Source organism: Ictalurus furcatus, chromosome 5 (genome assembly GCF_023375685.1).
Source record: "Ictalurus furcatus strain D&B chromosome 5, Billie_1.0, whole genome shotgun sequence".
NCBI lineage: Eukaryota > Metazoa > Chordata > Actinopteri > Siluriformes > Ictaluridae > Ictalurus > Ictalurus furcatus.
The window spans coordinates 1,352,442-1,365,291 of NC_071259.1; the positions used below are offsets into that span (position 1 = coordinate 1,352,442).

Genomic DNA, 12,850 nt, shown 5'->3' on the forward strand with positions numbered 1-12,850 from the left:
TATGTAGAGGAAAAAAAGAGAAAAGTAAAGGACGCTGTGATGAGGTAAACATTGAGCGACACGGAAGTGAGAGCGTCACGTGCTCCCAGGGCGCCACGCCATTGGTCAGCGTGAGAGCGTAATGACCCCTGTGTGGTGTTTATATGAAGCGGAAGATCTGTGATTGGTGGTGTAACAGTGAGCTGAGTGAATCCGCATTGTTTATAACTCGGCTGTAGGCAGATTAGAACCCGTGATAGCGGTGTGTGTCACACACACACACACACTCACACTCACTCACTCACTCACTCATCTGATCTCGGGGTTTGTCTCGGGGACAGTGAACTAGTGCTCGGGGATTAGTCTGTAGAGTTTCAGCTGAAATGTTGAGCAGGAGCTCGGTGGAGGAGATCAACAGCAGGCGGGTGGATGGCTGAGCTGTCAGACTGAGAGAGTGTGTGTGATTCAGGTAATGTTTACATGCAGTGTGTGTGTGTGTGTGTGTGTGTGTGTGTGTGTGTGTGTGTGTGTGATACAGTAATCACGAGTTAGAGTTGCAACACAGGAACAGCTGATCAGAAAGCCCAATACTGTTCCTCTGAGTTGTGTTTGGTGATATTGTGGTGATATTTACAGTTAAAAACAAACATGATTCATCTGTTTACTAACTCCATGGTGACTAAAGATTAACCATATCCTCTAAATATGAGCAATAACACACTCTCAGAATGACAGAGAGTAAATGATACACTTCTTTAAAAGTGTCTGATTCCCCGACATTCAGTAAACATGTTTCTGTCTATTATTAAATATTAATCAGTATTCTCATATATTTAAATATTCAACAACCAGCTGATGAATATTTATGATCCATCCGATTAGATGTGCTGAGTGTTTCCCAGGTTAAGAATCAGAAGTGACAGACCTCTATAATAAAGCGATTATTACGACTCCGGGTCCAAAAAAGTTGGGACGCTGTGTGAAATGTAAATAAAAAAATATTTTTATTTCCTTAAAATTGTACAGTTTCAAAATTTTGATATGTTTCCTGTGTTCTGTCGTAAATAAATAACGCTTGAGGTTCATGAGATTTGCAAATCGTCGCGTCCTGTGTTTATTTACGTTTCACACAGCGTCCCAACTTTCTCGGATTTGAGGTTGTAGATCAACCTGAATTCTCCACTCTGATTGGTCGGAAGGTGTTGATGAGTTTTCTGTAACAGCAGCTCTGACAGTACTGCAGCTCCATATCACAGGTTTATATCGATATGAATATTAACGAGCACTTCGACAGTAAGAGTGTTCTGTGTGGAGAGGTTTCTGTAACATGAACGGAAGGAGTCTCCAGTGTCAGCGCTTTGTAAGAGTCCGAGGTAACGCTGTGACTGTAAAGTCTGATCTCCTCGTCGCTAACATGACGAGCTGTGAGACTTCATAGAGGGAATAAAGAGAGGGACGGTGAGGGAACGAGTGTTTACAGCCGCTATAACGTACGTGAGAACAGGAAGTAACGTGTTTTATGGCGGTTCCACAACGTTAAACGTAACTATAAATGGATAAAAAGTGTGCTGTGTTTATTCTTTAATGAATGAGTGTAATTGTTGCCACGTTGCTGTGGTGTAGTTTTTCTTTCAGGGTTCCTCTGAAGAGACGTCTTTGGTTCCTATAGAAGACCTCCGGCGGCACACGTCATGTCCAACGCGGACGTAAACGAGAGCACTCCTCTTTTGGACAGCACGGGGACTCATTACAGGCCGGAGTCGATTTTCCGAGGGCGTCGCCTGGCGTGCGCCGCCATCCTGCTGGCCGAGTCTCTGGAGCGCGTGGCGTTTTACGGCATCACCTCGAACCTGGTGCTGTTCCTCAACAGCAGCCCGTTTTACTGGGAGGGAACGCTAGCCAGCCAGACGCCGCTCATCTTCATGGGCGTCACGTATCTGGTGTCTCCGTTCGGCGGCTGGTTGGCCGACGCCTGCCTGGGAAAGTTCTGGACCATCGCGGGGAGTTTCGTCTTGTATTTACTCGGCATGCTGCTTTTCCCCTTCGTGTCCAGCGATAACACTCGGGTGGCTCTGTGTGGGGAGGAGATGGCGTTTCCTGTCCAGCCGGTCGAGTGTTATAACACGAGCGCGCCACTTCCTGCCAACGTGAGCTGCCCGACGCGGCAGGCCTACTGCGGTCCTGTGATCTACACGGGCCTGGTCCTGGTGGCTCTGGGCGTGGGAGCGGTGAAGTCCAACATCACGCCGTTCGGAGCGGATCAGGTAACGGACTCTGAGCTTTCGAGACTCCGGGTCAGCGACCGATTCAGGAATTAATCATGCTCGGTCTTGCTGAGGTTTCCAAAGTTGCGCAAGTTTGGAAAGTCTGGAATAATGAAGCCTGTTACTTCCAGAGCTGAGAATATTCTGTTATTCGTGTTAATCTCCGAATCCGGCCAGCGTGTTCCATGTTTTACCCTTCCACAATACGCTGATTAATGATCTTTAAAAAATGATCAATTTAAATAAACAGTCTGAAAAATTAATATTAAAGGTCTTAAAAAATTTTATCTTTTAATTTGTGGTGCAAAATTTTATGGATGTCAAATACATATTTAATGATTATGCAAATCGGAAACACCCCTCCCCCTTCCATAACCGGGTAAACTGGTGTAGTAATAGCTGCATTTGCATATTTGAACCTGATTGGCTGTTGCATTTAATGATGCAATAACACTTGCCATTTGTATGTCCAAGTCACACCCCCCCCACTCCACAATTTAAATTTATTTATTTATTTATTTATTTTATTTATAGTAGCTTACAGTAACAGAAATATTTTAGCCGCTTTTACGATTTAGTTAGTTTATTTCTATTTTTATCGATTTAGATTTTTATCAATAGCTAATATTATGTATTATTGTTTGTATATATTATATTTCTTCATCTATCTATTATTATTATTATTATTATTATTATTATTATTATTATTATTTTTAGTAGCACTATCAAGTTTTGCAGCTTTCATGAAACCAGAAAAATAAAGTAAGTAGAGTACAAAATATATTTTTGTAGAAAGCAGCACCACGACGTGAATCGAATCTTCATTTGACTCCTGATTCTCTTGATCTTATATTAATATCAAAAGAACATTTTTTACGAAGCTGAGACAGGCTGCGTGCGGTGTTTCTGATGTAGTTGTGTAAACTTTTTGGTTTCATTTCATGAATCCGCCGAGGAGAAGCGTACCAGACATTATTTCTGATTAAAGGCAGCGAACAAAAGAAGAAGGAAAAAAAAAAGCCAGGACAATCACAAGATCGAAACAAGTGTGACCGTCTGTTTGGAGCCACTTCCCGGTCTCTAACAAAGCCAGCCATGTTTTATGTCCAGTACTGAAACGTGTTTTTTTTGTATTTTTTTTAAAATCTGATTTGATTTTTTGGCTTAGTGTGAACAAGTGAGTCATTTTGACCATTTAGCTCCACCCACAATTTGCCTAATATGCAAATCATCCTCTTGCAGAGTTGTCCTTGGATTTCTGCTTCATCTTCATAAATACTTAGAGTTTCAACCTCATTAATTATTAAAAATGTTCGCACGTTCGTTCGTAAACGACGTGTCCGACACGACCACCAAACCTAGCAGGGCGGAGCTTGATTTATTCAAGCAGCTGATTGGCTGCATGGATTCGGATACAAACCTGAAAGCCGTCTTTAAGACAAGATCCATAGCGGTGTGGGTGGAGTTATGGAGAATTTCTTTCACAGGAATTGTAAGACGTATCACGCTGAAATATGGTGTATTTATTTATTTATTTATTTATTTATTTATTTAAATTATGACCTTTCTACTTCATGAGCCAATCAGGATTCAACCTGGCATTTGACAGGGTTAGAATTGAACTAGCGTCACAAAACTTGAACACCATGTTCGTCTATGGTCTGTTTAGTGTTCTTGTGCCATATGATGGCTACCAACTGAGGAAGATGAAGACCTAACGCATGCTTCCTCACCTTTTTGAACGGTTGCTCATGTTGCGTTCGCTATTTACCCTCTTACTCGTACATGAGCTCACAGATGCCCACGATTGGCTAGTGTCCCTGCCATTGATAGTGGAGAGACTGGATATGTCATAACTCCCACCCAGAGAGCACGGCTGAGTTTCTCCCCTAGCTCCACGGCGTGGATTTCTATGGCATTGTATAGATTCGAACTCATATTCTCCCGACAATAGCATAACCGCTTTAGGAGCCCGACTTTTTTAGTTCTATTTGTTACTGGCAAGTAGAGGCACTATTTTATTTACGAAGGATGCTTGGACCCCGCAGATCGCTGCTTGCCGCTATGCTTGTTTTTTTCAACGTTATTTGATTCCTCGTTGATCTGTAGCACGGCTTTTTAAGTTCTTAATAATATAATAAGTATAAATACATTAGTAACTCGGTGTATTATGTATCTGTATGATTCTTTGCATATCTTTCTGACCTCCGTTATGGAAATAGAACCGGAGTCCGTTTGCAGAAGGTTTCTGCCGATTGACGGGCGTACTCTCGAACATACTGCTGCCTTTGTAGCTGTTTAAATCCGTTACGTCTGTAGCACGCTCTGACTAGATTTTACTCCAGGTCACATGACTTCTGAGCAGCCTACCTCATTGCGTCTTATTAAACTAGAACGGAGGAATGTATGCTCTTTTTCTGGGAGTTTATGGTACGTCATAAAGGTTAATGTCCTCCAGAATGTTTCTTAGAAATGTGGATTTCTCGTGTTCCTTAATTGGATTTCTTTGTCACTTTATTGATAAATCAGTAATTGAGGTTTTTTTCCTTTCTGTTCTTCACATTCGACTCCCACGCTTTAATAAAATCAAGGACACGGATATCGAGCGGGTTACGGTGCAGCTTCGTCTCAGTAAATTGGTTGAGATGAGCTCCTTTATCACGGAGAGATGGGATTAGTGCTCTTCTACCCTTTCTGTGTATGAAAGAGCTGATATGAGTATTTAGAGCTGGAATATTTTTAAGAGCGTGTTTGGTTTTGGAGCCCAAAAAAACCTCACTGTTTAGATTGGGGGGGGGGGGGGGCGTCTGATTATGAACGTGTTAACATGAACTTCTTTAACGGGGTACTGGGCGAAACCTCGGCTCTACGTCGGGCTCAGTATTTAAATTTCTTTCAAAATGCATGAATTATTAATGCACGTTCTTACCTGTTGACGCAGCCGCTGAAAAATCACGTAACATGACTTTTTCAAAATATATTTTTCTTAACTTTTACTTTTTACTCATATTTATTAGAGGTTCCTTTGCGTGACATTTTCCAGATGCAGTGCTGAACGGAGTTTGTATTTCTCTAGCGATACCCCATCGTTCTTCACTAATAGAAGCGTGCTGTTATTGATTAAACGCGGTGGGAATAATAACACGGTCAATACCAGGCGTCTCGTTTCGAGCATCATCAGTGTGTCCATTTAAATAATGTCTTCTTGAACACTTAACTGCGTCGACTTTTCTATCGTTTATATTTATGATTTAGAAATAAATGAATAAACAGGCTTATTGATTTATTGTGCCTCGTCGCAGGTGAAGGATCGTGGTCCAGAAGCGACGCGGCGATTCTTTAACTGGTTTTACTGGTGCATCAATCTGGGTGCGATCGTGTCTCTGGGCGGTGTCGCGTACATCCAGCAGAACGTGAGCTTCTCGGTGGGATTCACCATCCCCGCCGTCTGTCTCGGGATCTCTCTGGTCATCTTCCTCCTGGGATTCACCGTGTTCATCAGCAAACCGCCGGACGGCAGCGCCTTCACACACTTGGTGAAAATCCTGGGGTCGGCCTGCTGTGGAGGACCTGCAGAACCTCAAATGCTCAGGTAAGAACCCGCACTGAGAAATGACGGATGGATGGATGGCCAGATGGGTAAGTTTACTGATGGGTAGTGTGGAAGGATGGATAGATTGGTGGATTGGTAGACAGATGGGTAGAGATACTGAAACGGATGGGTAGGTTGATGGAAGGATGGTTAGATTAATAGATGAATAGATGGATACATGGCTTAATGGATGGCTAGACTAATTTATAGGAGGATTAATGGATAGGTGGATGTCTATTTGTGAATAGATGGATGACCGTTGTGTAGTTGAAGTGGATGAGCAGGCTGATGGAAAGATGGATTTATGGATGAATAGATGGATACATGTTTGGATGGATTGATTTATGGAAAGTTGAATGGTGAAACTGATGGATGGATGGATGGATGCGTAGGGTGATGGAAAGAAAGGTAGACTGATGGATGTATGGATGTGGGGATAAGTATGACTAGTTGAATGGCAACATGGATGGGTGGAGAGAGGGATGAATTGGAGAACAGTTGGCTGGATAAAGGGTATGGATAAAATAGATGGAGGAAGTGAATGGGTAGACTGATGGATGTAGTGGATGAGTGGGTAGATGGATGTAGTTGAATGAATTGGATGGATAAACCGGAAGGATCGACAGACGGATGGACAGATAGATGGATTAATGTGTTTGGGTTGATAGATTTATGGATGGATGAAGAGATGGATTTATGGATGGATGCATGTATTGGAGGGATGGAGAGACGGGTGGATAAAGTTGATGGATGGACAGATATATGGAGAGAATGGAGAGAATGGAGAGAATTGGATTGATGGATGGATGGATTAATTATTCGGTTTATTGATGGATGGATAAATGGATGGTTGTGTGGAAGAATGTGTAAATGGATGAATGATAGATAAAAGGATAGATGGGTAAACTAATATGTGGAAGGATGTTGGATTGATAGAACCCTGGATGGATGGATGGATGGATGGAAAGCAAGATTTGAATCCAGGTCCTGTAGTGAAAAGGAAAAACTGACCTCACTTTCACTTCCTGCTAAAATCTCCATTTAAAATAGAACTCTGACACGTGTTTCCTGCCCACTGTTGCAGGCCTAAGCCCAGTCTTCTGGACGGAGCGAAGGTGACCTACGGAGGGAAGTTCTCCGAAGAGAAAGTAGAGGAAGTGAAATCTCTACTGAAAATCCTGCCTGTGTTTCTAGCACTCATCCCTTACTGGACCGTCTACTTCCAGGTCAGTCGCACACTTCCTGTACAGTTGTCTAGTCATAACTTAATTCTTTAAAATCAAAGTAATATCGAACTACTAGCGGATTACCCAAAATCACCGTGGGTAGCTGGGATGCAAATCAGGCACTCCGATGTCGTCATACACAGGGGGCGGGGCTTATTTATTGCACACAAAAATGAACTTATGCAATTATAAAAATACTTTTATGTGCTCACGACTTTTATATTTCTGTGGTGAATTTGAACATTTCTGAGGAATTTTCCTCTTTACGTCAAAAGCTTTTCATTTACGAACTGCTAAAAATGTCATTTTGAAATTTGGGGGATTTTTTTGGAGGCCAAAGAAAAGTGAAGTTCCTCTTTCACTCTGGCCGGGTCCTTCACACATGACCCTTTCTTTTTCACAGGAAACGTGTTTGTGGTCGTTTTTAAAACATTTGGGTTTTTTCTCATTTGAGTCATCTTTAGAATTGGCAGTATTTTCACTTTCTTTTGTGGATTTGTCTAAATTTTTTTTTTTTTTTTTTTTTGTTGCTTGATGAAACCGAATTGTGATCGTCATGAACACAAAAAGCTAGATTCATTTTTTTAATTTTTTTAAAAAGAGTAGATTTTAATCACTAAAGTCACAAACGTCTAAGATTAGCCCCGCCCACTTCCCATCACAGATGGTGGAAATTCTAGTGAAGTTTAATATTCAGAACCTGGAGAATTAAGACGCGTTTCCGTCTCGCGCGGATTACTGTACTCCCTCCATCACACAGCTCTCCTGTCTCATTTTCTTTGGCAGAATGAACTCGGCGTGATGCCGAGATGGTCAAGTGGGCTTGAGAGGATATGAGATTCGTTTCCCACCACTTATGTGGTGTCGTATTTCAGGACACATTCTGCTCGATTTCTCTCTTTCTCTCCGTTACCTGCTCATTACCTCTCGTTATTACCTATATACCTGTTTCCCTCATTTAGCGAGACTTCACGGTCACTTTAGACTCCTTTATAATCTTTATAGAATTTCTCTATTGTGTTCTTCTTATGCGTTGCTTTCATGCCTCGTGTCAAATTTACTGCTGAAGCTTCTGAACAATTTCTGAAAGGGAGAGATGGAGGGAGAGATGGATAGATAAATTGCTGGATGGATCGGCGGATAGAAGGACAAAGTGGACAGATGGACGATGAGGGATGGATGGACACGTGTGGAAAGGATATGATGTATGAGAGACAGGGGATATAGATGGGGATGGGGATATAGAAGGAAAGAGAGTCCGTGACAGATGAATGGACAGACGGATGGATGATGCACAGAATAGTGAAAGATGGACAGAAAGAAGGGCAAAGCTATTATATGGAGTGATGGATGAATGGAGTGATTGGAGGAGAGATAGTTATGAATGAAGTGATGGATAGAGGGATTGGTGGAGAGGTTGGATGGATGGGGTGATATGTATAAAGTGATCGAGGGGTAGTGTAGCGATGGATGGACTGATTAATGGATGGAGTGATGGATTGAAGGAGTGGTGGATTTTGTGATGGATGGATGTATTGAAGGAGGAGAGATGGAGTGATGGATGGAATGATGGATGGAGTTATGGATGACATGGTGTGTGTGTGTGTGTGTGTGTGTGTGTGTGTGTGTGTATAGGGATGCATGGGTGGAATGAAGGATGAATGGTATGATGGATGGAGAGATGTATGTAGTGATTGAGGGATGGTGTAGTGATGGATGGACTGATTAATGGATGGAGTGATGGATTGGAGTGGTGGATTTTGTGATGGATGGATGTATTGAAGGAGGAGAGATGGAGTGATGGATGGAATGATGGATGGAGTTATGGATGAAGTGATTGAGGGAGTTATGGAGTGATGGATGGAGAGATGTGTACAGTGATCGAGAGATGGTGTAGTGATGGATGGATGGAGTGATGGATGGATGAATGGAGTGATGTATGTGTGTTAATGTTCCAGATGCAGACGACGTATTACCTGCAGAGCCTCCACCTGCACATCCCCGGCACCGAGGCTCAGAACTCCACGGAGCTCCAGCAGGTAAGAGAGAGCCGTAACACCTCCTGACGCCTCCCATAACGAGCTGATCATCGTCCGGTGTGAGCAGAACCGTGCAGAACCGTGGGCTCTTCAGGGGTCTTCATCTCGAACACGCTCACACAGGCTGGAATAAGGAGCTGCTGAGGTTCCTCAAACCTCCTCCACCTCAGGAGCTCGTTATCTCCCTCAGTGTGCAGCTTCCACCGTAACGCCGTAACTGCCTCCTGTCTTTACACCTAAACACGGCTATAAACATCAATCCCATGTATTTATAGGTTTAAAACCGCAAAATTGAAAGAATATAGATATATTTTCCTTTTTTCTTCTTTTTTTTATCCATTTAGTTTTTGTCCTATAACTGTTACTTCAGAATGATTGATTGTGGAAAGCCAGTGTGTGAGTTTTGAGGGTAGCTGAACTGAAAACACTCTCACTCTGTCTCTCTCTCTCTCTCTCTCACACACACACACACACACACACACACACACTCCTCAGTCATGAATAGCGATGAAGCCGATACACTCCTGCGGGGCTGCACAGGAGCACAGATATGTCATGGGCAGAGATTTCGGACGTCCAGCTGAGAATTTTTTTTCTCCTCCGTTGCATCAGACCGTACAGATGGAGTGTGTGAACGGTTGCTGCTCAGGCAGTGTGTTACTGTAACCAGATTCGCAGGATTAACTCAGAAACGTTGGCCCACGTTCCGTCCGTTCGTTCGTTAATCGGCGATTAGCGTCGTCTGTGACGATCGAGTAAGCGTTTATTGTTGATTCGTGATTCGTTTACTGTTTGGATCCTGCGGGTTCTTTCACACACGCGGTGTTTAGTTTAGCCGGGTTTGAACGGAACCCGCTCGGCGCGGTTCTTCAGGCAGGTGAGAAGACGGCGATCGCGTTCAGGTCCGAGAGCGGCCGAGTCAACTCGAGCGAGCAACCGATTTCGACTCCGAATCGACTCGCCTGTCGGAAGTGAATCAAAACATGATTGATTCAGACTCAGCGCTTCCAGTACTCCGTAAAAGGACTAATGGGTGTGCGAGGAATTTAAATAATAATACTTTTTTTTTTTTTTGATTCGTGTGTTTGCGATCTGCGATGCTGGACAAATCGGAACACGCCGGTTCGGTTACTCTCGCGTATTATTGCGTCTGTAGGTGGTGCTGTCGCGCTTGTGTACTCAAAAATCCGCTTTAAAACGGCAAATAACTTGACGCAGATGCCAAAAACGAAACCGAAATGATCTAAATAACAACAACGACGACGTGTTATGAGTGTTAAACGATAAACGCTGCTTTTTAGGAAGGACGAAAGCATCTCCTCAGGCGTTCTCAGGACAGGAGGAAGACGAGAAGCTACGTTTACGTCCGCGCTTATTTCTCAGTCTCTGCGATTCTCAGACGGCGTCCGCGAGAGCTCGGCGTCTCTCAGTGGGACGTTATCGCGGTGTGATCGGTCACGCGGTGAAGGTCGAGTAGAGGAAGTGGAGAACGAGGATCAGGAACTGAAACAGGAGGGGAAATAAAACGTACTTTAATTTAAGGGAGCGTTTTTTTTTTGGTCTGGTTTAAACACCAGGTTCCTTATTCTGGGTCGATTTTAAGCGGCATCACATGTTCCCTCCGACAATCCCTCTCAGCTAACGACCGTTCCGTGAAAGCTGAGCTCGAGCCGTGATGATTAGTTTTGGCACCCTGCTGAACAGGATGTCTCTTAAAGTTCCTGATTTTAATTTGCTTGGTTTTTATAATTGATTAGTACAAAATGATGCATTATTTTTAATTCTTTTTTATCACTCCACACACCGTATGGGGTTCTGTTCTGTGATTCCAGCGTACGGCGTGCAGAGGGATATCGTGCAGCGGGAGTGAGACGGAGAGATGAGAAGCGACAGCTCGAGTAGATTTGATGAGGGTTTTTTTTGTAAGCATGTTCGTCAGAGTGAAGTTTTTCTATAATGAAGATATTGTGCTTCATCCTGGAAATGACTGTCAGGACGTTCCTTCTGCAGAGCGCTAATGAGTCAAATTAACTGCACGGTCACGTGTGTTACAGCTTTAAAGTGTGTCATACACACTCTCTCGCTCACACACACACTCTCACACAGACACAGGCGGTGGGTCTTCCCTCTCCTAATTAGCATGTGCTGCTGTCAAATCGTCCCCACTGAGCCTGAAGGAAATCCACTGTGCGTCTCTGCACATTTAACAAGGCCAAGCTGTGAGAGCTTAATGAAGATGTACTAGAGAGAGAGAGCGACACTGGAAGGTAGAGAGAGAGAGAGAGAGAGAGAGAGAGAAAAGAGAGACAAAAATGAAAAATAGAGTTAGAGATATTGGGAGGGACAGAGTGTGATGGGGACGAGAGAGACTGGTGTTGAGAGAGAGAGAGAGAGAGAGAGAGTGCGAGAGAGCACAGACAGATTGAAGGAGAAAGAAAGAGAGACTGGGAGAAGGAAAGCGAGACAGAATGAGGAGGAGAGACCGGGAGGGAGAGAGAGACAAATGGAAAGAGATGGAGTGGTCAGAGAGAGGGAGAGAGAGAACAGACGGGTGGAGAGGGCAAGAGACAAACTGATTGGCAGCTTGAGAGAGAGAGACAGAAAATCAAAGACAGACTGGCAGAGAGAGACAGAATGAGGAGGAGAGGGGAGGGAGAAAAGCAAGACAGGAAGTGTTTAATGATGGAAGGAAAAGGGGAGAGAGTGTGAAAGAGAGAGAGAGAGAGAGAGAGAGAGACTCCTCATTAACACGAACACCGTACAGCTCTACTGAACCTGATTCTCCCATTTACCTTCTCCATCTCTTAACCTCTGCCCTCTTTTTCCTGTCACTCGCTTACAATGTTTTCTTTTCTTTTTGTATATGCACCATATCTGTTTATTTTAGACATTTTGTTTATTTTTTAACGCTTTAAACGTGTTCAAATGTACTAAATGTGTATTAATTGATGCTTCTGCAACATTGTGGTAGAACAGTCAGGCCAATAAAGATCATTTGAATTTAATGAGACAGAGACAGAGAGAGAGAGAGAGAGAGATGGAGAGAGAGAGTGATGGGGGAGAGTGATGGGGGGAGAGAGAGAGATGGAGAGAGAGTGATGGGGGAGAGTGATGGGGAGAGAGAGAGATGGGGGGGAGAGTGATGGGGGGAGAGAGAGAGAGAGAGATGGGGGGGAGAGTGATGGGGGGGAGAGAGAGATGGAGAGAGCGAGTGATGGGGGAGAGTGATGGGGAGAGAGAGAGAGAGAGATGGGGGAGAGAGAGAGTGTGATGGGGGGAGAGAGAGAGAGATGGGGGGAGAGTGATGGGGAGAGAGAGAGAGTGCTCAGAGTGATGTGTATAAATTAGTGAACAGTAATGAGTAATGGGACTTTAATTAAGCAGTGAATCAGATGCAACACTGTGGATGTCAGCTCAAATAATACTGAGTGAAATACAACCTTCAGGGGAACACACACACACACACTCTGACATGGCTGCACTGTGTGTGTGTGTGTGTGTGTGTGTGTGTGTGTGTGTGTGTGTGTGTGTGTGTGTGTGTGTGTGTCCATTAAAATAAACCTCTCCGTTCACTCCATGAGAATTTATTCCTCCTCTGGCCTTCAAAGAGAACCTTTACGTAATTAGCTCCAGCATTAGCGAGCCTTTTGTGAAATGCCACACAGACGTTTAACGCCTTTCCCTTCTCCGAACGCTCCGTTTTTCTCCTCCGTCACTCCTCCGCTCATTAATCAGCACAGACTCTCAGGG

At 43.8% G+C, this 12,850-nt stretch overlaps 1 protein-coding gene across 1 annotated transcript in view; it reads left to right on the top strand.

Annotated features, from left to right (window-relative positions):
- Positions 1-242: 242 nt before the first annotated feature.
- slc15a4 (solute carrier family 15 member 4) overlaps positions 243-12,850 on the top strand; it is a 41,851-nt gene continuing 29,243 nt past the window's right edge. Inside the window, exons 1-5 of the mRNA XM_053624067.1 lie at positions 243-448; positions 1,603-2,243; positions 5,546-5,835; positions 6,920-7,061; positions 9,020-9,100. Of these exons, the coding sequence (XP_053480042.1) occupies positions 1,671-2,243; positions 5,546-5,835; positions 6,920-7,061; positions 9,020-9,100 (1,086 nt within the window). The 5' untranslated portion in view covers positions 243-448; positions 1,603-1,670. The remainder of the gene's footprint in view (positions 449-1,602; positions 2,244-5,545; positions 5,836-6,919; positions 7,062-9,019; positions 9,101-12,850) is intronic.